Genomic DNA, 24,698 nt, shown 5'->3' with positions numbered 1-24,698 from the left:
TTCAAAACGAATTGCTGCTTTAAATGACACCTCTTACAAACGTTGTAAGACAGATAAGAAACTACAATCGACTAAAGCGTTTTTTTCCTCCCAAAGCGAGACATCCTGCATTCTTTATAAATTACATCCTGACATGTAGCACAGTCAGCTGCAAGTGCTCAGCTTTGATGTATGGAAAGACATTCATGCTAATAATGTCTGAAAGGAAATGCTTTTGACAATAACTACAGATTTTGTTTATTTCTATTTATGTCCAGAGATCAAGGATCCACCATGTGGAGTTTATTATGTCCAGAGTTTAAGGATCCAGTGAACAATTTCATATTTATTTACTTTAAGACTCAATAAAATGGTGACATTGAAAACCTGTAAAGCCTACTTTTAGTACACAAAAAATTCACAAGAGGTATTGATAAGGGAATCGGATTGATAAGCGGAATCGATAATGGTATTGACATCGATAAAATCTTATCGATACCCATCCCTGGGTGTGAGGGAGGATACACCTTGGACAGGACACCAGTAAGTTTCCAATTCACCTACTCTGCATGTCTTTGGATGTGGGAGGAAGCTGGAGCACCCGGAGGGAAACCGTGCAAACACGGAGAAATGCAAACTCCACATTGAAGGCCACAGGTGGGAATTGATCCCATGACCTTCGTGCTGTGAGGCAACAGTGATAACCACTAATCCACTGTGCTGCCCATCTGAGTATACAATTTGATTCAAGTCACAGGAGTCATCAGTTACTATGATAGTGTCATATATCATAAAGACCATGTGGTAAGTGAAACTTGTTGGCTAGAACAGTATATAGCAAATACCTTAAGTGGTGACATCCGTCCTTGGCCCCTTTAGTCAGAAGGACCAGTTGGGTTTAAGAAAATAAACATGAATTATCGTAACCCATCTGAGCATATTCTGACCCTAAGGCTTATGACATGGGTCTTTTGACCCTAATCTAAACCCTTCTGACTTCTCACCCAACTCTTATGACCAGTGTTTCTGTTGACCACGCTTGATTAGCGGGTCTTCAACCTAAACCCTTCTATTGGTTTTTCTAAACCTAACTATTCCGACTTGTAGGCCTTCTGATCCAAATGATTATAATTGGTTCTTCTTGTGACCCTGACCCTCGCTGCTCTGACGAATGAGTTTTTCATCCTGACCACTATGCTTGGTGGTTCTGACTGTAATTGGGAATAAAACAGCAGGCCTCACTTTGCGGAGCTGCTGGACATTCATTTTTGTGTTTGGTTCACATGAACGCTCATTATTACCTTCTGTACTTCGTGTTTTGTGAGCTATTAAAATGTGTTTGAAGTGTTAAAACGAATAACTTATACCTAACACCATTTTTGCTTCCACTGAAGCTAAAAGCTGCAGGCTGTAGCGTTAGCTTAGCTAGCTAGCATAGCTGAAAACTATAGCTCAGTGTTTACATTTGTACAACAGTGCGACACAAACGTCAAATCACTTATAATACCTGACAGTTAGATACATATCTGTTTGAGTTTGGTAAAAATCTTTTTTTCTTTTAATTAAATTAAAACATAAAACCTATTTCGGTATGTACGGCTGTTTTAATGATAGTGCCACCTGGTGGCAGCGGCATACTATTACATGTTTCATCATGTGACAAAAACGACATCATGTGACTCGAAGTGTCCATAAGATGGGAAGCAGCTGAGCACGAAGCTGAGGTAACTTCAGTGATCTCAGGTGAAAGCAGCTGCTATCAGTAACCTTACAGGGTTAAATGCTGCCTGTCAATAATAAAGATTTGAATTTGAATTCTTGTTTACAGGAAACACAAAAATGTCATTTCGTTCTACGATCCTGTTGGCTTCTGTTTTCCTGTCGGCACTGGTGACCCCCTCTGCAGGTAACCCACAATGCAATAGTGACCTGAGTGTAAAGTGACATATAAATAAAACTTAATCTAATCTAATGCTTCCAGGAGGTAAATGTGTGGCCCGGCACTTTGGTGAGGACTCTGTGGTGTGTGAGTGCAATTCCACCTACTGTGACAGCTTCGGTCCGGCCACACTTCCCCCTGTGGGTCAGTATGCCTCCTACCTGAGTACTATGGCTGGAAGCAGGCTGGAGGAAGGCCGGGGTCAGGTCCACCAGAACAGCAGCGGGGCAGGTGAGCACCGGGAGGTGAGTGTTGGAGCAGCTGTGGGCTGCAGCCTCCTCATGACTGCGTCTCTTCCAGACCTCCGGCTGACAATCGCTGCCTTCCAGAAGTACCAGCAGATCAGAGGGTTTGGTGGAGCCATGACAGATGCAGCAGCTATGAACATCCTGTCCCTGTCTCCTGGCTCCCAGGACCAGCTTCTCCGACAGTTCTTCTCTGCAGAAGGTGTGTGTGTCTGTCTGTCTGTCTTAAAGTAGATAAGGGGGTCTATAGATCTTGACTTGCAAATGTAAACTTTCTGGATTGGATCTAAATATTATCTGGATTGTGCTATAGCACAAGACTCCCAGATGTGTGCAAAACTGTGGCACAGAAGCAGAAATATTTAAATGCACAAATTCTTTATGTACAAATATTTCATAAAAATTACACCCGTTTACAGTGTAATAATTTGCATGTTTGCTAGGGGGCCCAGACTGGTTTAGAGCTTTGTTCTGATACTGGAAGTGAGCAGTGTCATTCCACAAGTGGCATTCAGATTCAGGAGTAAAATTAAAAATTAACCCAAGTTCATAAACGCCTCAGGAAAGGGCGCTGTGAGCCTCTGGTGTTGGAATAAGGCTTGAAACTTTTCAAAGTATTTTATGTCAAATGGTTGAGGATTGGGGTAAGTGTTAAGGTTTAATATTTTTGAAATGTGTAAAAAGTTTGGAAGTTTGAACAAGAGTTCTGCTTCAGGACCACACCTTTACACACTTCCAGCAGTCTGGAGCAAAAGTAGCATCTGATATGTCTCGGGTCATTTCACCAGCTGCACGGAACATATGCAAGCGACTTACAGTAGTGTTCAGAATAATAGTAGTGCTATATGACTAAAAAGATTAATCTAGGTTTTGAGTATATTTCTTATTGTTACATGGGAAACAAGGTACCAGTAGATTCTCACAAATCCAACAAGACCAAGCATTCATGATATGCACACTCTTAAGGCTATGAAATTGGGCTATTAGTAAAAAAAAAAAAAAAAGTAGAAAAGGGGGTGTTCACAATAATAGTAGCATCTGCTGTTGACGCTACAAACTCAAAACTATTATGTTCAAACTGCTTTTTTAGCAATCCTGTGAATCACTAAACTAGTATTTAGTTGTATAACCACAGTTTTTCATGATTTCTTCACATCTGCGAGGCATTAATTTTGTTGGTTTGGAACCAAGATTTTGCTCATTTACTAGTGTGCTTGGGGTCATTGTCTTGTTGAAACACCCATTTCAAGGGCATGTCCTCTTCAGCATAAGGCAACATGACCTCTTCAAGTATTTTGACATATCCAAACTGATCCATGATACCTGGTATGCGATATATAGACCCAACACCATAGTAGGAGATACATGCCCATATCATGATGCTTGCACCACCATGCTTCACTGTCTTCACTGTGAACTGTGGCTTGAATTCAGAGTTTGGGGGTTGTGTCACAAACTCTCTGTGGCCCTTGGACCCAAAAAGAACAATTTTACTCTCATCAGTCCACAAAATATTCCTCCATTTCTCTTTAGGCCAGTTGATGTGTTCTTTGACAAATTGTAACCTCTTCTGCACATGTCTTTTATTTAACAGAGGGACTTTGCAGGGGATTCTTGCAAATAAATTAGCTTCACGCAGGCGTCTTCTAACTGTCACAGCACTTACAGGTAACTCCAGACTGTTTTTGATCATCTTGGAGCTGATCAGTGGGTGAGCCTTTGCCATTCTGGTTATTCCTCTATCCATTTTGATGGTTGTTTTCCGTTTTCTTCCACGCATCTCTGTTTTTTTTTGTTGTCCATTTTTAAAGCATTGGCGATCACTGTAGATGAACAGCCTATAATTTTTTGCACCTGCGTATACGTTTTCCCCTCTCCAATCAACATTTTAATCAAACTACGCTGTTCTTCTGAACAATGTCTTGAACATCCCATTTTCCTCAGGCTTTCAAAGAGAAAAGCATGTTCAACAGGTGCTGGCTTCATCCTTACATAGGGGACACCTGATTCACACCTGTTTGTTCCACAAAATTGATGAACTCACTGACTGATTGCCACACTACTGTTATTGAGAACACCCCATTTTCTACTTTTTTTACTAATAGCCCAACTGAACACTACTGTACGTGCTACATTTACACACATTTCCTGCCTTCAGGCTCAAAGCTGACCACACAGATGGCAACAAAAACACACCTTCTGTGATGAGTTTCAAAGACATGATCAGGACATTTAGAAGTCAATATCTCAGGTCGGGATCAAAGATCTGGATCAAAGCTCAGCAGTCAGGATCACAAGAAAATGTTAACAAAAGACTGTCATACTTTGGTCTGGGCATGTGCCTTCTATTTTAAAATAGTCTACTTTTGGTTCTTACTGTAATTTCATTTGGGCAAAATGCAGCTGATGGTGAAATCGAAACGAAGGAGGGAACATCACGTTTTATTTGGGTCCACAGTTCCTGTGTCTTTGTGCTGCGTGTAGTGGATGACCGTGCGTGGTTGTGCACACTGTTTTGTCTGTTAGGTATTGGCTACAACTTGATGCGTGTACCCATGGCCAGCTGTGACTTCTCCACCCGTCTCTACACCTACGCAGACACACCTGAAGACTACACCCTGAATGATTTCACTTTGGCTCCTGAGGACATCAAGATGAAGGTCTCTGTTGCTCCTGAATATATTTTTTATTTATTTATTTTCCTTCCTGCTAGGTCATTCAGTTGATCCCTCTCTTATGTCTTTCTACTTCCTCTTAGATCCCTCTGCTGCAGCGTGCTCAGGCCTTGTCTCATCGCTCCCTGTCTTTGCTGGCCAGCGCCTGGAGCGCCCCAGCCTGGATGAAAACTAGTGGTACAATCACCGGAAAGGGGTCACTTAAAGGTCTGCCAGGGGGCAAAGTGCATAAAACCTGGGCTCAGTACCACATCAGGTGACGCAGGACTTTACCCAAACATGATGTCGCATATCAGTAAAGGTAGATACAACATAACTTTACAGGATTTTTCTTTTTTGTCTCAGGTTCCTCGAGGAATATGCTAAATATAATTTGACTTTCTGGGCAGTGACCACAGGGAATGAACCAACTGCGGGGCAGCTGACAAATTACAGGTCAGTCACGCTGAAATTCTGGACTCAGTCATAGATGAGGTCAACTATGTACACTGGGACATGGACATTAGCTAAGGTGGTGGGCATATTTGGGATGGTGGTTAAAATATACTTTTTGGTACAATTTATTTTATTTACATGCCAAATCACAACGCTGCCTCAAGGCGCTTCACACGAGTAAGGTCTAACCTTACCAACCCCCCTGAGCAAGCACACAGGTGACAGTGGAGGGAAAAACTCCCTCTGGTGATAATGAGGAAGAAACCTCAAGCAGACCAGACTCAGAGGGGTGACCCACTGTTGAGACCATTCTAATGATTACAAGGATTTTACAAGAATTTCTTAACAGAAGAAACACAGAGCTGATAGGATGAGAACATTTCCAAGACATGGTCATAAACATGCAACAAAATAGGTTCTAGTGTTTTAAATCTCATGGGGCGGGGGGGGAATAAGATCTGAATGGGATGTTACCTGAGAGGGTGAATTATGTCAAGCTGTTGTATTCAGAAGCAAATCTTAAAATCTGACATAAAAATGTTTTTTTTTTTTCCCCTTCCTCTTCATTATATGCCCCAAGATTACTGCCACGTGGTTTCATGGTTGGCAGTATTACGATATCAACAAAAGCTGTGTGTTTTTGATGGACACTGGTGTGGTACCAATTTCAGAACCCTCCATAGTTTTCTTGAATGAATGAATGAATGAAAAAAAACTCATAACAAAGCAACTTTACATACCAATTTCAGAACCCTCCATAGTTTTCTTGAATGAATGAATGAATGAAAAAAAACTCATAACAAAGCAACTTTACAAAGATCCTGTGTGTCCAAAAGGGTGAGGGCAGAAGCAAAGCTTCTAAATACCCACCCCTTATACTAAAAAAAAGAAATATATATATATATGTACATACATACAGTGAGGAAAATAAGTATTTGAACACCCTGTGATTTTGCAAGTTCTCCCACTTAGAAATCATGGAGGGGTCTGAAATTTTCATCTTAGGTGCATGTCCACTGTGAGAGACATAATCTAAAAAAAAAAAAAGTCCAGAAATCACAATGTATGATTTTTATAATAATTTATTTGTATGTTACTGCTGCAAATAAGTATTTGAACACCTACCAACCAGCAAGAATTCTGGCTCACACAGACCTGTTAATTTTTCTTTAAGAAGCCCTCTTATTCTGCACTCTTTAACTGTATTAATTGCACCTGTTTGGACTTTTTACCTGTATAAAAGACACCTGTTCACACACTCAATCAATCACACTCCAACCTGTCCACCATAGCCAAGACCAAAGAGCTGTCTAAGGACACCAGGGACAAAACTGTAGACCTGCACAAGGCTGGGATGGACTACAGGACAACAGGCAAGCAGCTTGGTAGAAGACAACTGTTATGATTATTTATTAGAAAGTGGAAGAAACACAAGATGACTGTCAATCTCCCTCGGTCTGGGATTCCATGCAAGATCTCACTTTGTGGGGTAAGGATGATTCTGAGAAAGCTCAGAACTACACAGGAGGACCTACTGAAGAGAGCTGGAACCACAGTCACAAAGATTACATTAGTAACAGATGATGCTGTCATGGTTTAAAATCCTGCAGGGCAGCAAGGTCTCCCTGCTCAAGCCAGCACATGTCCAGGCCCGTTTGAAGTTCACCAGTGACCATCTGGATGATTCAGAGGAGGCATGGGAGAAGGTCATATGGTCAGATGAGACCAGAATAGAGCTTTTTGGAATCAACTCCACTTACCATGTTTAGAGGACGAGAACAACCCCAAGAAAACCATCCCACCCGTGAAGGATGGGGGTGGAAACATCATACTCTGGGGGTGCTCTTCTGCAAAGGGGACAGGACGACTGCACCGTATTGAAAGGAGGATGGATGGGGTCATGTATTGCGAGATTTTGGTAAACAACCTCCTTCCCTCAGTAAGAGCATTGAAGATGGGTCATGGCTGAGTCTTCCAGTATGACAATTCATTTCATTCATTTATTTATTTATTTCATTCATTTAAAAGAAAAAAAAAAAAACAGAAAAGCAGAAATAAAACATCTCCATTACCAGAATGAAAAGGAGCAGAGAGAAGAACAAGTCTTATATTTTCTGCCCCTTTTTACAATACAATCTTTCAATATCCAGCGTCATTTTTCAACATTATTTAACAGATTGTATTTCTTTAACTTGTCACATACCACTGACTTATTTCATAATTATGACCATTATTAAATAGATTACATCTCTGACAGGTTACATTTTTAAACTTAAAACATTTTATACATTATTAACAAATTACATTTTTTTTTTTTTTTTTTTTTTTTTACTTCCCTACAATGACCCCAAACACACAGCCAGGGCAACTAAGGAGGGGCTCTGCAAGAAGCATTTCAAGGTCCTAGAGTAGCCTGGCCAGTCTCCAGACCTGAACTCAATAGAAAGTCTTTGGAGGGAGCTGAAACTCCAAACCTGAACAATTTGGAGAAGATCTATATGGAGGAGTGGACCAAAATCCCTGCTGCAGTGTGAAAAACTACAGGAAACGTTTGACCTCTGTAATTGCAAACAAAGGCTACTGTACCAAATATTAACATTGATTTTCACAGGTGTTCAAATACTTATTTGCAGCATTAACATACAAATAAATTATTAAAAAAATCATACATTGTGATTTCCGGATTTTTTTTTTTTTTTTTATGTCTCTCACAGTGGACATGCACCTAAGATGAAAATTTCAGACCCCTCCATGATTTCTAAGCAGGAGAACTTGCAAAATCGCAGGGTGTTCAAATACTTATTTTCCTCACTGTACATATGCACACACATGATGACAATACCAAAAAGGAAAAAAATATGCAAAGTTGGTTCAAGAACTCAAATTTACAAAAATAACCAGACGAACACTGGCACACAACACACAAACCTGAAAGTAATAACAAATCAATAGACCTAAGTCTTCAACTATAGCAAGCAATTTTGTTATTCTTGTAATGTCTTTTTAGAGCTTACTAAAGTACCAAGTACTTTAATATTGCCAGGACAGTTGTTCCAGATATTAACACCTTTGACAGAAACACAATGACTTTTTGCAGTACTTTGGATCCCTGATTTCTCAAAAAATAAAGTTCCTCTCAATATATAACTGGAGCCCTTCAGTTTAAACAGATCCTGGACATGTTGTGGCAGCAGGTTATTTTTAACTTTATACATAATTTGTAATGTAATCAGTTACCAGTGGTGGGCACAGATAACCAAAAAATTAACTTCGATAACAGATAATCTTTGATTAACATAAACCGATAAACCACACAAAAATGTATTGGAAGTTACAGATAACCAATAACTGATAAATTCCAGGGATGTCTGGTACATTTGCAAGTACTAACAAGCTGAATTTTAGTTTTAACACCACGATCGCTTTTGAAAGCGACAAAAGACTCAAACAATGAGTCAGCATTTCTATGTTTGAACATGCTGTCCCCTGCTGGAATCTACACGGCTACAGCACTGAAGCACCCTGAGAGCAGTCACAAAGCCAGCTCTCTACCAATCACAATGCTCCGGTCAGGCGGAGGTCTTGAAAAATAAAGGCATCCTGACTTATGGTTTTGTGTGAATACTGATAGAATAATGCCATTAATGTCAATTCTGTCATTTGTACAAAGCTAAAATATAACATATATCTTTTAATGTTGAATAATGCACTAATTCTGAGGTTTTGTAACACACACAGATCGCAAAGGATTTTGGGTAAAATGTGCCTCTGCTAAACACTGATTGGTTCAGTCATTCATTATGTAAACCAACACGTTAATGTGTCGTGTGTTGGTGTTTACAGATAATTGAGATAAATGTTCTTTTGTAAAATATTCCATTTTTATTTGTAAAAACAGGCATTTTTACGGAGCCCTCGAAGTGTCATCGCAAGATGTTTTACATGTGGAGAGAATGTGCGCCCGTTTTATGATGTTGTAAAACATGCACTCAATATTGTTGAAACATAAATGTTGGCTTTACACTGTGCGAGAGAATTTTTTTGGACTGAGTTTCAGGTTAATCGCGCGTCCTGCATCGTGTAGTGTACATGGAGTAACAAGCTGCGTTTAACATCTGACGACCACCTCCTGATTGCCGATCGTATGGTCGAATGAAAATCAAACCTGTTTGATATTATTCTGCTCAGCTGTCGTGAGGGTATCCTGCTGCTGCAGAGCTACAAGTGTCCAACCGCTCGCACTGTGCATGTGCAAACACCGCAGAGCTGTCTTGTAATGTTTTTTTTTTGTTTGTTTTGTTTTTAAACTTAATTTGTAAAAAAAATAAATAAATAAAAAATACTGCCATGAACACCACTGGCCAGTAGATGGCAGTAGAGGCCTTGAAATCTTTCCAAAACAAGATCCCAGATAATCCATCTGCTACATTTAAGATGCGTGGAATTTAACAAACGCAAATACAATAACATCTATAAACCCAGAGAATATATTCACGAGAGTTTTAGGCACTAGAGTTTAATGCTGCTGTCCGTGGAACCTGAACAGAGTGTCTGAAATGCATTTGTCCTGTCATGAACACCCTGTCCTACCCATAATGCACTGCTGGGCTCAGCATGTGCTCACAAAACCTTAAAAATTAGCACATTATTTTAAAACTAAAACATATATCTGATATTTTCACTTTATAAAACTTCAGACATGACAGTAATTTTAAATAACTTGTCCAAAATTAGTTTTGTTAAAATTTGAACCATAAGTTAAAAATGTATGCCTCTGGATGACGGCCTATCAGTATGGTGTTAAAGGAAATTGTTTTTTTTGTTTTTTTTTTTGGTGACTAGTTCTCCTTTGCCTGTAGAGGTAGAGTGGTTTTTTCTGGAAGTATCTCTCTACTGTTTGCAGAGGGTAGAACTATATACATCTGTCAGGAAACTTTTAACAGGTAGGTCTCAACTGTTTTTAAATTTTAAAAATGTTTGCTGTTGTTCAGCTGGGTTTACTACATTATCAGTCTAAAAGTTATCAGAGGACAATTCATCGGAAGATAATTAGTCCGATAATGTTTTTTAAAGTTATCTAAAAAGATAATCCGATAATGAAAACATTATCTTTGATAATTATCTGTTATCAGATTACCGGAAGTGTGCCCACCACTGTCAATTACATGAATTCGTAAAAGGTACAGTGTGGTTGTTAAACTGCCACTAAAATAAAAAATATATAGGATAGGATTGTATAGGATTTTTGGTAGGTGCACCTGTGGCTTAAAATTTGAAGAGCCTCTGTGAATTATTTCTAAATTTATTGTGTTGACAAGATTTTCAGAAAAATTGAGGTTAAGGTTGCTGAAATTTGAACTTGCCCAAGATTTGTATTAGACTAGTTTACCAGTTCCAGTGGTATGAAGAGTGTAAGAGCAATGGCCATCTGAAATTTTGATACCAACGATCTTGATCTTTACACAAATGATTGTCCTTGGGCTGAACTTGTCGGGGCAATGATGGAATCTACAAAGTATTTGCCACATTTTGTCCAAAATGGGTTGAAAATTCCTTGTCAATTTTACAAAAATGAATTCTTTATGTATTGGAAATTTCATGGTTGGCCTTCATTAACATACCATGTTTTGTAGAAATGGGCAAAACAACCTCTGAGGAGTCCAACAAACAGCCAAGCAGACATGACCTTGGCCCCAAGGATTGACTACTGGCAAATTTGACCTTGCTGTGAAACTTTTGAACCCTCCTCCATATACAGGTTTTGTAGGAATTGTACTGAAAAACTTTAAATATTAGACTTTGGCCCCAGTGGCCTAAATCCCAACAATTGGTAAATTTGACCTCAGCAATTCCATTACCCAGCTCCATATTTGTGGCAAGTTTGGACGGAGTGAAAAATCAACTTTTTACCTTTACCCCAAAGACCTTGACCTTTTCCAAAGTGAGTCCTTTAGATTAGATAGCACTTTATTAATCCCTTGGGAACTCTCCCTCAGGGAAATTGAGGTTCCAGCAGCATGGCCAGTAGCACAGGGTAAGAGCACACAGAGTATCAAAAGCAAAAGTAAGAAACAAAAAGTAAACATGAACTACTTGCTACAACTGCTTCTCTCCTTTCTGTTACTCCTCCTCCCCGAGTGAGGTGTTGTCTGTCTGTTGGTCCTGAGGGACAAAGGAGTTTTTCAGTCTGTTTGGTCCTGCACTTGGCAAGGAGCAGTCTGAGGCTGCTCTGGTTGCTGATGATGGTGTGCAGAGGGTGACTGGCATCGAGTTTGTCCAGTGTCCTCTTCTCTGCCACCATCACCAGAGAGTCCAGCTTCATGCTAATAATGGAACCAGCCCACCTGATCAGTTTGTCCAGCTTGGATGTGTCCTTCTTGGATGTGCTGCCCCCCAGCACAACACACTGTAAAAGAGGACGCTGGCTACCACAGACTGGTAGAACATCCACAGGACTTTCTTGCAGATGTTAAACAACCGCTGCCTCCTCAGGAAGTCCAGCCTTCTCTGTCCCTTCCTGTACAGGTGGTTGTTGTGGGTCGTTCAGTTTAAGGGCAGATCTGGGATTGACCATTAGAGTACAGTAGAGTTCAGCTAAATGACCTTGGAGGAATAGGGGCACAACCCTTTGACAATTCCAGGGTCACCATTCTTCCACATACCAGGTTTTGTGGGAATTTGCCAAAGTACCTGGGAAGATTAGGGCAACAAACAAAAGTTGCGCAAATTATCGTAGTACGAGACACCAAAATTGTCAGTTTGAAAGGCATACTAGACTTCCTTTTCCAGTTATTACGTTCACATGGTTTGGGGATTTTTAGTAGACGCAGCTCCATTATTAAACTGAAAAGGTTACATGACTTTATTTTTGAGTTACTCCATTCACAGAGTCAGTGCTGACACCGTCTGCCCGGCCTTTCAGGCTGAGTGGTCATGAGCATGTATGTCTACGTTTGACAGCTGAAACGTGATTTTTGTATGGCTGCAGCTTTCAGGCTATGGGCTTCACTCCTGAGGAGCAGAGGGACTGGGTGGCTCTGGACCTGGGTCCTGCCCTGCAAGACTCTTCGTTCCCAAACACACATGTCATCCTACTGGATGACAACCGCCTGCTGCTGCCCTACTGGGCTAAAGTGGTGAGTCCAATTGGAGGACATGTCAAGATTTATTTAATAGTAATTGAATCAACACATAAAAATGAGAGGCACCAATGATAAATAATCTTAAAATAAAAATACTGCAAAATTAAAACGTATGTATAAGTGTACACCAGTATTGGGGTAATTGATCTTAACGTCTTTTGGAATGTGGGCCTTCGGTTTTCAACAGTATGTTTGTTACAGGGTGCGTTGCATGATTTTTGATCATATTAGAGCCCGACAAAGAAAGCAATCTAGTATTTCAAAAGTTCCAAGGAAAGTCTTGAGATGAACAAAAAGTAAGTTCAGAAAGTGCCAAAAACGCCCCCTTTTGTAACACATATAAATCGGTCAACTTTCTTTTCATCTGAACATAATTCTCTAAGGTCCAAAATTGTGTGTGTTAGTTTCTGTCTGGTGAGAAACTCAAACATAGTTTTGTTTTGTCATGCATGGGTTTTCTTTTTCTCTTTGCTTAACTCGTTGTAAATCCTGTTGCTCATAATGGAGGAAATTATCTTGTCATGCTAATGTTAGCCCATTAGCATCAAGTTATGTGACGCTCATGATTTTTGAGGCAAATTATTTGATCCCATTATTCCCACCTACAAAGAATGGCGGTCTGTAATTTTTAGCGTAGGTACACTTCAACTGTGAGAGACAGAATCTAAAAAAAAACAAAAAAAAACAGAAAATTACATTGTATGATTTTTAAATAATTAATTTGAATTTTATTACATCAAATGAGTATGTGATACAATAGAAAAACAGGCTTTAATATTTGGTACAGAAACCTTTGTTTGCAATTACAGAGGTCAAACGTTTCCTGTAGTTCTTGACCAAGTTTTGCACACACTGCAGCAGGGATTTTGCTCCACTGCTCCATACAGATCTTCTCCAGGGGCCTCATATACAAAGACCTGCGTGGATTTCCTACTAAAACATGGTGTACGCCAAAACCCAGAAACTGGCGTAAACACAAAAATATTCAGATGTATGAAAGTGTGCGTAGGCATGAATTCATGCACGTTCCATTTGTACATCCCACTGAACGTGTATTTGAGCATGGAACCAAATTCCTCCCTGGCCATGCCCCATTTCAAAATGCAATTTCATATAAATAAGCTCTTTAAGCAGGAATTACCCTCGCCGTCACATCAGACAACATGAACACAGGAAAGAAATTATACTATATATGACTGGAAATTATGTGGAGACACGCAGGGACAGGTTATTCATTACACTGTTAAATGGATTAATCATGAATTTGGAAAAATGTTTGTGGAAGCTACGGAGTGTGTGTGTGTGTGTGTGTGTGTGTGTGTGTGTGTGTGTGTGTGTGTGTGTGTGTGTGTGTGTGTGTGTGTGTGTGTGTGTGTGTGTGTGTGTGTGAGAGAGACACTGACATGCTGTTTTTAAAAAGGTGAGGCGCCTGCGCTGACTGTGACTTTCACAACTTACACAAGGGTTTGTCAAATGCTGAACACAGGAAGCCTGTTAAGAAGCTCTGCAGCTCACCATCAAGCAAAAAAAAAAAAAGACTAATAATAAAATATATATATTTGAATGCACACATGCCCAAATGTGGGGCGCTTTTTTACATTTGGATCAATTACAAAAACACACTACACAGCAAGCAGCTGCCATCGTGCACCGTGCCAACCACCAACCAGCCTGATGCCCGTTTGCACATCACATATGATGTGACTACGTGTGCAGTCAATAGCTCTGATTACAATGAAATCGGCTCTCACTGCAAATGGCGCTTTAATGTTGGAATGTGATGTACCTGATGGCATTCGCATGATTGCGTCCCACACAGCTGGCATGGCTCAGCTAAAGCTTGTCAGGCAACTCCTGACTGATCGGCCAGCTCACGTTGGAATGCCCCAGTTTCCAGGAAGCTCAGCATGGTCAACACCTGTGAGGGCACAGACAACCCCTGGCTCCTCGCCATATTGCGCTCTGGGCCGCCACAGTTCTGCGCACAACTCCAGTAACAGTGGCCATGGTAAACAAAATCATTTATGAGCCAGTTATTGCCATTTGCAAGTAAATCCTCTCGTTCCCTGAATACACGCTCACGTCACATTGCACCATTTGCAAGGTCCTCTGACGCTAACGCAACCATTGTTGGTGCCATTTTACGCGTCAGTTTGCGCATGGTTTATATCATCCAAATAATTGCAAACATGTGGGTGTGTTAATTGTTCATTAGTGTGTCTCTGATGTGCACATCACTCTAACTTCTTGATTTCACACTAATAACATTTCCCAGCATCACCTCTACGTGTCGGCAGTGGAACAATAGCTGTAGAAATGTGCGTACGCCAGCCAGGATTTTTGCTTGGCGCACCGCACATTTCCACAGTCATATCGCTTTTGATACATCTGAATGTTCACATGGAGACGGATGTACACCATGTTTTTGAGCGTAAGCATGCTTTGTACATGAGGCCCCAGATCTTTCAGGTTTTGAGTTTTAGCTCCCTCCAAAGATTTTCTGTTGAGTTCAGGTCTGGAGACTGGCTCGGCCACTCCAGGACCTTGACATGTTTCTTACGGAGCCACTCCTGAGTTGCCCTGTGTGCTTAAGGTCACTGTCATGCTGGAAGACCCAGTCACGACCCATCTTCAGTGCTCTTACTGAAGGAAGGAGGTTGTTTGCACTGTATTGAAGGGAGGATGGATGGGGTCACGTATTGCAAGATTTTGGCAGTTGTCCTGTCCCCTTTGTAGGAAAGCACCCCAAAAAAATGATGTTTCCACCCCCCATTCTTCACGGTTGGGATGGTGTTCTTGGAGTTGTTCTCATCCCCCAAACACGGTGATGCTCTATTCAGCAAGTGACTTCAGTAAGGATGTTCACCTTTTAAGTCAAAGATGGATAGATAGATAAATACTTTATTCATCCCCTATAAGGGGAAATTCATCTGCCCGAGAGCATACATACATACACAATTCATCCATACAATAAAATACCAATAAATAAGACAAATATAAAAACACATGGAAGTAAAACGACAGTAACAAGAAGCGTTAAACAATCTCATGGCGGCCGGGACAAATGATCTTCTATACCTCTCAGTCCTGCATCTCATGGAGAGGAATCTGTCACTGCGGTTGCTTTTCTGAGCAACCACAGTGTCGTGTAGAGGATGAGATTTGTTGTTAATAACAGAATTCATAATACACCTCAACCTGCACTCCACCAGTTCACACACAGAGACCGCCTCCCTCCACATCACTGACACGCACTTCCTGACAAATTTGTCCAGTCTGTTACTGTCCCTAATAGACAAGCTGTTCCCCCAACACACAACAGCAAACAATACAGTGCTGACCACAGCAGATTGATTAAAAAAAGGAAAAGCATATCGTTACAAACGTCAGAAGATTTCAGTCTTCTGAGGAAGAACAATCTGCTTTGTCCCCTTTTATATGCTGCATTTACCTACACCGACCAGTCCAATCTATTGTCAATATGGACGCCGAGGTACTTGCATGTGGAGACCACCTCAATGCCCACGTTGTCTATACTGACTGGTAGGTGTTGTGCTTTCCTCTTGCCAAAGTCAACTATCATTTCCTTTGTTTTGCTGGTGTTCAATACCAGCCCATTGCACCTGCTCCAGTTGGTGAACTCCTTGATAACTGCCCTGTACTCTGTCTCGTCCCCTCCCCTCACACAGGCCACCACAGCTGTGTCATAAGAATATTTCTGCATATGTTGGAGTCCTGTAAGTGAAGTCAGATGTATAGTGTGAAAAGAAAAGGGGAGAGGACCGTTCCCTGGGGTGCGCCGATGCTCGTTTGCGCAGTTACAGAAATTGCCTGCCCCACCCTCACGTACTGTGTCCTCTGTCAAGTAGCTGTTCATCCAAGAGATAAATACCTGCTGCACACCCAACTTCACAAGCTTATCCCTCAGAATAGAAGGATGGATGGTATTAAATGCACTTGAGAAGTCGAAGAACATAAGCTACACATACCCCCCCACACCACCAAGAAAGGAGAGTGCCCTTTGCAGCATGAACAATATGGCATCCTCCACACCCATATGTGCTCGATAGGCAAACTGTAAAGGGTCCAGTGCAGGCTGTAATTGTGGCCCGAGAAGCCTCTCAAGTGTCTTCATAACCACAGATGTCAAGGCCACTGGTCTGTAGTCTTTGACCCCTGATGGCCTCCCGACCTTGGGCACTGGCACAATGCACGCGGTCTTCCACTGCCTTGGCATCTGCCCTATCTGCAGGCTCCGGTTGAAGAGCACCTGCAGAGGCACTGTCAGCTCCGCAGCACAGTCCTTCAGGACCCTCGGTGCTATGCCATCAGGTCCAGCTGATTTACCAGGACACACCTTTCGGAGCTCTGCCCTCACCTCGTCCATGGTGAAATACTCCCTATACAGTCCCCCCGCATACAATAGTGTTCAGAATAATAGTAGTGCTATGTGACTAAAAAGATTAATCCAGGTTTTGAGTATATTTCGTATTGTTACATGGGAACATGTTTTACCTTGTGTGTGTGCTTTTTATATGTGTTCATGTACCGGGCCGGCTTATGTGTGTTATGTGTGTGTCGTCTGTCGTCATGAGGCCGGTCATGGTTTGCTCAGCCCTGCTGTTGACCATAAGGCAGGGATATACATCTGAAGCTGGTCCCCGGGCACCTAAAGGTGACCTCTGCTCCTAACTGGCAATTAGGATGGGTTAAATGCAGTAGACACATTTCATTGTGCAGGGAACATGTTCCTTTGTGCATATGACAATAAAATTCTTTTGAATCCCCTTTGAATCCTTTGAAACAAGGTACCAGTAGATTCAGTAGATTCTCACAAATCCAACAAGACCAAGCATTCATGATATGCACACTCTTAAGGCTATGAAATTGGGCTATTAGTAAAAAAAAGTAGAAAAGGGGGTCTTCACAATAATAGTAGCATCTGCTGTTGACGCTACAAACTCAAAACTATTATGTTCAAACTGCTTTTTTAGCAATCCTGTGAATCACTAAACTAGTATTTAGTTGTATAACCACAGTTTTTCATGATTTCTTCACATCTGCGAGGCATTAATTTTGTTGGTTTGGAACCAAGATTTTGCTCGTTTACTAGTGTGCTTGTTTTCATTGTCTTGTTGAAACACCCATTTCAATGGCATGTCCTCTTCAGCATAAATCAACATGGCCTCTTCAAATATTTTGACATATCCAAACTGATCCATGATACCTGGTATGCGATATATAGGCCCAACACCATAGTAGGAGAAACATGCCCATATCATGATGCTTGCACCACCATGCTTCACTGTCTTCATTGTGAACTGTGGCTTGAATTCAGAGTTTGGGGGTCGTCTCACAAACTGTCTGTGGCCCTTGGACCCAAAAAGAACAGTTTTACTCTCATCAGTCCAGAAAATATTCATCCATTTCTCTTTAGGCCAATTGATGTGTTCTTTGGCAAATTGTAACCTCTTCTGCACGTCTTTTATTTAACAGAGGGACTTTGCGGGGGATTCTTGCAAATAAATTAGCTTCACACAGGCGTCTTCTAACTGTCACAGCACTTACAGGTAACTCCAGACTGTCTTTGATCATCCTGGAGCTGATCAATGGGTGAGCCGTTGCCATTTTGGTTATTCTTTTATCCATTTTGATGGTTGTTTTCCGTTTTCTTCCACGTGTCTTTTTTTTTTTTCTTTTTTTTTTCCCCCCCCATTTGAAAGCATTGGAGATCATTGTAGATGAACAGCCTATAATTTTTTGCACGTGCATATAAGTTTTCCCCTCTCAATCAACTTTTTAATCAAACTACGCTGTTCTTCTGAACAATGTCTTGAACGTCCCATTTTCCTCAGGCTTTCAAAGAGAAAAGCATGTTCAACAGGTGCTGGCTTCATCCTTAAATAGTGGACACCTGATTCACACCTGTTTGTTCCACAAAACTGACAAACTCACTGACTGAATGCCACACTACTATTATTGTGAACACTCCCTTTTCTACTTTTTTTTACTAATAGCCCAATTTCATAGCCTTAAGAGTGTGCATATCATGAATGCTTGGTCTTGTTGGATTTGTAAGAATCTACTGAATCTACTGGTACCTTGTTTCCCATGTAACAATAAGAAATATACTCAAAACCTGGATTCATCTTTAGTCACATAGCACTACTATTATTCTGAACACTACTGTAGCTGCTGGGTGGAGCAGAGCAGGAGGCAGCAGCAGAGGTGGAGATGCCAAAAGACAGTTCAAATGTTCTATTACTTGTCATCATAACATCATAGCATCACATTCAAGATTGTACAATAAAAGTTGAAATAAATAAAAACAGATTTAAAAACTATCTTTTCTTTGTGGTGAAATATGCGGGAAATGGCATTTCTGGGGAGGCATGGCCCTAGAACCCCCCCCCCCGGAAGCGTGACACATTCACAAATCCACCCCTCCCCCTTCATATAATCCTGGCTCTGACCCTGCCTCCACCCACTCACTCAGGTGTACTTAGTCAGTTAAGAAACACCAGACTTGAGTAATCAGCTGATACTAAATCCTGCACAGTCTAACTTTAAATTCTAAATGCAGTGTCTACTTTGACATGACCAGATTCTTTTCCATCTGTTTTACCGCCATGTGTTTATGTATTTATTTGTGTTTTTTTTTTAAAGGATTTTATCTTTTGTCCTCTCAGGTCCTAAGTGACGTGCACGCTGGACGATACATTTACGGCATTGGCGTCCACTGGTACTTAGACAATTTTATCCCACCTGAGCTAAGCTTGGGAGTCACCCATCACCTGTTCCCAGAGTATTACCTGATCGGCACAGAGGCCTGTGCTGGCTGGAGTCACCTGGACAAGGGTGTCAAACTGGGCAGCTGGGCCAGGGCTGAGGAGTATGCACATGACATTATCCAGGTACAGTCTGAGGGAGTCACACTAGTTTGTTCAAATCCGCTGACTTTTGCTAAGCTGTTTCAACGCCGGTGTCACCTCCCAGCATGCTTCACTGCAGGTTACAGTGTACCGCATTTCGTGCAGCAGACCCAGCTGAACATGTGTTTAGTGTCTTCACTTTCTAATGAAATGTGATCCATCCCATGCATTTCGCATTGGGTGCTTTCATTTATTCAAAATGAATAAATAAGAGTGATCCTTACCTTTACTTTGACTCCTATTTTGAAGCAAAGATATTTCAGGTTTTTTGCATTTTCTGTATGTCCCAGATATGATGTTGGGGTTTGTAGGTCAGCTGCCTGATGAACCTAGTCTGAACACTTCCGACTGCAAGAGGAATTAAATTCCAGGCACACATGATAGTTTAGCAGTGCCCACAGAACATTTACTGACAAGATTGTGTTGAGGCACAAATCTGTGGAAGAGTGCAGAAACATTTCTGCTGCTTTGAAGCTCCCACTGAGCACAGTGGCCTCCATCATCCATAAATAGAACTCTTCCTAGAGCTGGCCGCCCATCTAAACTGTGTGATCGAGGGAGAAGGGCTTTAGTCAGGGAGGTGACCAAGAACCTGATGTGCACTCGTCAGAGCTCCAGCATTCCTCTGTGCAGAGATGAGAACCTTCCAGAAGGACAACCATCTCTGCAGCAATCCACCAATTAGGCCTGTACGGTAGAGTGGCCAGACAGAAGCCACTCCTTAGTAAAAGGCACATGGCAGCCCACTTGGAGTTTGCCAAAAGGTATCTGAAGGAATCTCAGACCATGAGAAACAAAATTTTCTGCTCTGACGAGACAAAGATTGAAATTTTTGGTGTGAATGTCAGGCACTGTGTTCAGAAGAAACCAGGCACAATCCCTACAGTGAAGAATGGTGGTGGCAGCATCATGCTGTGGGGATGTTTTTCAGCGACGGGAGGTAGTCAGGATTGAGGGAAAGATTCATCCTGGATGAAAACCTGCTACAGAGCGCTCTTGACCTCAGACTGGGGTAATGGTTCATCTTTCAGCAGGACAATGACCTGAAGCACACTGCCAAGATATCAAAGGAGTGGCTTCAGGACAACTCTGTGAATGTCCTTGAGTGGCCCAGCCAGAACCCAGACCTGATTTGATTGAACATCCCTGGAGAGATCTGAAAATGGCTGTGCACCGACGCTCCCCATCCAACCTGATGGAGCCTGAGAGGTGCTGCAAAGAGGAACGGGCAAAACTGCCCAAAGATGGGTGTACCAAGCTTGTGGCAACATATTCAAGAAGACTTCAGGCTGCAATTGCTGCCAAAGGTGCATCAACAAAGTATTGAGCAAAGGGTGTGAATACTTATGTATTTTGGTTTCTTAGTTTTTTATTTTGAATCAATTTTCAAAAACTAAAAAAAAAAAAATCATGTTGTCATTATGGGGCGTTGAGTAGAATTTTGAGGGAAAAATGAATTTACTTCATTTTGGAATAAGGCAGTAGCATAACAAAATGTGGAAAAAGTGAAGCGTTGTGAATACTTTCCGGATGCACAGTACATTGACCCGTATCTGTGGAAGTTTCCAAAAAACGTTTAGAATGATGATGTAAATAATTAAATGGACAAATTAAATTTAGTTTCCATTATTCACAGTGCACAAAGTATTAAATAAGAAACATTAAAATATATTTAATCATTGTGTTTACTCTGGCTTTGCTTTTTGAGGTTATGCTCATGCAGTGTTTTTTTTTAATCATCGGATTAAACATTTTGAACTGTTAAACCTCATCTCGGTTGCGGGGGGTTATTAGCTGAATTTAATTGATCCCCTAATGCTCTTTGAAATTGGCCGAAAAGCCACGAATGAGCTATTAGTTGACCCACTAACTGTGCATGTGTTTTGTCCTCACTAGGACTTAAATCATTACGTGGTGGGCTGGATTGATTGGAACCTGGCACTGGACCTGACTGGTGGGCCAAACTGGGTTAAGAACTTCGTGGACAGCACTGTCATTGTGAACGCGCATCGTGACATCTTCTATAAGCAGCCAACCTTCTATAGCATGGCCCACTTCAGGTACTACAGTCATAATGTTGTGGATCAAGTTTCGCAGGGATGCCCTTTTTTCACATTAGTATGTTTTTGTGCAGTAAGTTCCTGTGGGAGGGGTCTCAGAGAGTGGGTGTGTCTGTCAGCCAGCAAACTTCCATGGAATTCACAGCCTTTGTCAGGCCAGATGGTTCAGTTGTGCTCATCATACTCAACAGGTATGTAACATGTTTTAAGGTGTGCACCTGTTTCATAAAGCATTCTACAAACTGTTTGTTTCATAGGTCGTCATCAGTGATCCAGTTTGAAGTTTGGGATCCTGCTGTAGGCTACATCCCGTCTACTGCTCCATCTCATTCCTTGCTCACGCTGGCATGGAACACACTCTGATCCTGAACACACTATTTATTTTTAATTTCAAAAGCATTTATGCTCATTTCAACATGCCAAAGTAACGCTTTAGTAAAATAAGCTTCACAGTATAACATCATTTCATTATTTATTAATCTGGTGTGTTTTTTTTTTTTTTTTCACTTAACTGATTTACAGAACCAGAGTAACCACAATGTTGTTGTTTTTTTAAGTATTTATCAAGACTGCTAGAAATGTGCAGTGATCTCAAATGACAATTGAACTGATTTTTTTTATGTTAATATATTTTTGAATTAAACTGAAGTTCTAAATCAAGGCAGTTTTTCTTGTTTGCCGTTAGTTAAATCAAATCAATTTTATTTATATAGTGCCAAATCACAACAAACAGTCGCCCCAAGGTGCTTTATATTGTAAGGCAAAAGCCATACAATAATTACAGAAAAACCCCAACGGTCAAAACGACCCCCTATGAGCAAGCGCTTGGCGACAGTGGGAAGGAAAACTCTTTTAACAGGAAGAAACCTCCAGCAGAACCGGGGGGGGGCAGTCTTCTGCTGGGACTGGTTGGGGCTGAGGGAGAGAATCAGGAAAAAGACATGCTGTGGAAGAGAGCAGAGATCAATCACCAATGATTAAAAGCAGAGTGGTGCATACAGAGCAAAAAGAGGTGAATAACAAGAAACACTGGGTGCATCATGGGAAACGCCCCAGCAGTCTAAATCTATAGCAGCATAATTAAGGGATGGTTCAGGGTCACCTGATCCAACCCTAACTATAAGCTTTTTCAAAAAGGAAAGTTTTAAGCTGTCTGTCTCCCTAATCTGAATTGGAAGCTGGTTCCACAGGAGAGGAGCCTGAAAGCTGAAGGCTCTGCCTCCCATTCTACTCTTACAAACCCTAGGAACTACAAGTAAGCCTGCAGTCTGAGAGCAAAGCGCTCTATTGGGGTGATATGGTACTATGAGGTCCCTAAGATAAGATGGGACCTGATTATTCAAAACCTTATAAGTAAGACGAAGAATTCTAAATTCTGTTCTGGAATTAACAGGGAGCCAATGAAGAGAGGCCAATATGGGTGAAATATGCTCTCTCCTTCTAGTCCCTGTCAGTACTCTAGCTGCAGCCTTTTGAATTAACTGAAGACTTTTCAGGGAACCTTTAGGACAACCTGATAATGAATTACAATAGTCCAGCCTAGAAGAAATAAATGCATGAATTAGCTTTTCAGCATCACTCTGAGACAAGACCTTTCTAATTTTAGAGATATTGCGCAAATGCAAAAAAGCAGTCCTACATATTTGCTTAATATGCGCATTGAAGGACATATCCTGATCAAAAATGACTCCAAGATTTCTCACAGTATTACTGGAGGTCAGGGTAATGCCATCCAGAGTAAGGATCTGGTTAGACACCATGTTTCTAAGATTTGTGGGGCCAAGTACAATAACTTCAGTTTTATCTGAATTTAAAAGCAGGACATTAGAGGTCATCCATGTCTTTATGTCTGAAAGACATTCCTGCAGTTTACTAATTGGTGTGTGTCCTCTGGCTTCATGGATAGATAAAGCTGGGTATCATCTGCGTAACAATGAAAATTTAAGCAATGCTTTCTAATAATACTGCCTAAGGGAAGCATGTATAAAGTGAATAAAATCGGTCCTAGCACAGAACCTTGTGGGACTCCATAACTGACCTTAGTCCGTGAAGAAGACTCCCCATTTACATGAACAAATTGTAATCTGTTAGATAAATATGATTCAAACCACTGCAGCGCAGTGCCTTTAATGCCTATGGCATGCTATAATCTCTGTAATAAAATTTTATGGTCAACGGTATCAAAAGCTGCACTGAGGTCTAACAGAACAAGCACAGAGATGAGTCCACTGTCTGAGGCCATAAGAAGATGTTACCCAAACATATAACACAGCACAATTAGCAGTGAAGAAAAGCCTGCAATACATAAAATACAAATACACCAGCAAGAAATGGTGTTTTTGTGTGTGCACATTTCTTTAATTTACGTAGTCCTAATGTAAATATTGATATGCAGTTCCTGCTCTAATCAAATTTGTCTAGTGGCCAGTGTTAATTTTGTTTAATGGGTTGCAGTGGATGTTTAATAGCAACTCAAATCAGGAAGAGCTATTGAAAGTGTGCTAATTAGCTAACATCCATCTAGAATGGTTCTTACCCATCAAGTGGGGCTGCACACTACTAAAGGCACTTAAAAAGTCCACAAACACCAGTCTAACAAATGAGTTGGGGCTTATCAAGATGGATGAAGGCTTCATACAGTAAAGTAAAATACAGCATCGTCTACACCTCAGTTGTTTGTGTGCAGACTAGAAGGGGTCAGCGTGCCGACCATCCTGCTGACGATGGCAAAGAATGTTTCTCAAAGCCTCTGTTGACCAAAGAAGTTGGTGTCCTGAGCTGTTTCTGTGAAGGCTCTCAGTTGTCCAGGTGGTTTCCATAGTCCCATTTCCCATAGAGCCCATTTCTTTTGCATCTCTCGCTGATGTTGTAAAACACATTAAAATCTACAAGTTGTCCTTTTGATGTTGTTCCAGCTAAGGTGCTGAAGGAGGTTTTTAATACTGTTGGGGCGGGTCTCCTAACTCTTATCAATGCTTGTCTTAGATCAGGGTCTGTTCCAGCTGCTTTTAAACATGCTGTGGTTCGACCTCTTCTTAAAAAAACCTCACCTGGACTCATCAGTTTTATCCAATTTTAGACCTGTGTCTCATCTGCCATTTCTATCTAAGGTTTTAGAAAAGGTTGTCTTTTTACAGTTACAATCATTTTTAGAAGACAATCTCATCCTTGAAAAATTCCAGTCTGGGTTTAGATCGCGACACAGCACTGAGTCAGCACTTTTAAAAGTTCATAATGATATTACTCTGTCGGTGGATGCAGGGAATCCTGCTGTGCTGGTTCTGTTGGACC

The 24,698-nt window shown here is 41.2% G+C and overlaps 1 protein-coding gene across 2 annotated transcripts; it reads left to right on the top strand.

Annotated features, from left to right (window-relative positions):
* The first annotated feature begins 1,671 nt into the window (after window positions 1-1,671).
* Window positions 1,672-22,068, top strand: gba (glucosidase, beta, acid). 2 transcript variants are annotated; one of them, XM_034174723.1, is made up of 12 exons: window positions 1,672-1,722; window positions 1,808-1,885; window positions 1,961-2,149; window positions 2,219-2,365; window positions 4,690-4,823; window positions 4,922-5,094; window positions 5,184-5,273; window positions 12,262-12,409; window positions 19,105-19,329; window positions 21,244-21,407; window positions 21,482-21,598; window positions 21,665-22,068. In XM_034174723.1, the coding sequence occupies exons 2-12, from the start codon at window positions 1,819-1,821 to the stop codon at window positions 21,768-21,770; spliced, it is 1,560 nt and encodes a 519-aa protein (XP_034030614.1). In that variant the 5' UTR covers window positions 1,672-1,722; window positions 1,808-1,818; the 3' UTR covers window positions 21,771-22,068. The 2 variants fall into 2 exon arrangements, with proteins under 2 accessions (XP_034030614.1, XP_034030615.1); XM_034174724.1 differs by having other exon boundaries at window positions 1,685-1,703.
* The last annotated feature ends 2,630 nt before the right edge of the window (window positions 22,069-24,698 follow it).

Source organism: Thalassophryne amazonica, chromosome 7 (assembly GCF_902500255.1).
Source record: "Thalassophryne amazonica chromosome 7, fThaAma1.1, whole genome shotgun sequence".
In the NCBI taxonomy this organism is placed as follows: domain Eukaryota; kingdom Metazoa; phylum Chordata; class Actinopteri; order Batrachoidiformes; family Batrachoididae; genus Thalassophryne; species Thalassophryne amazonica.
This window is presented reverse-complemented; position numbering and strand designations above follow the sequence as displayed.

Coding starts and splice junctions, on each gene's coding strand:
- gba (XM_034174723.1), top strand. CDS start 1,819: ATGTCATTTCGTTCTACGATCCTGTTGGCTTCTGTTTTCCTGTCGGCA. Junction 2,150..2,218: donor CCAGAACAGCAGCGGGGCAG/GTGAGCACCGGG, acceptor CGTCTCTTCCAG/ACCTCCGGCTGACAATCGCT. Junction 5,274..12,261: donor GGGCAGCTGACAAATTACAG/GTCAGTCACGCT, acceptor GTATGGCTGCAG/CTTTCAGGCTATGGGCTTCA.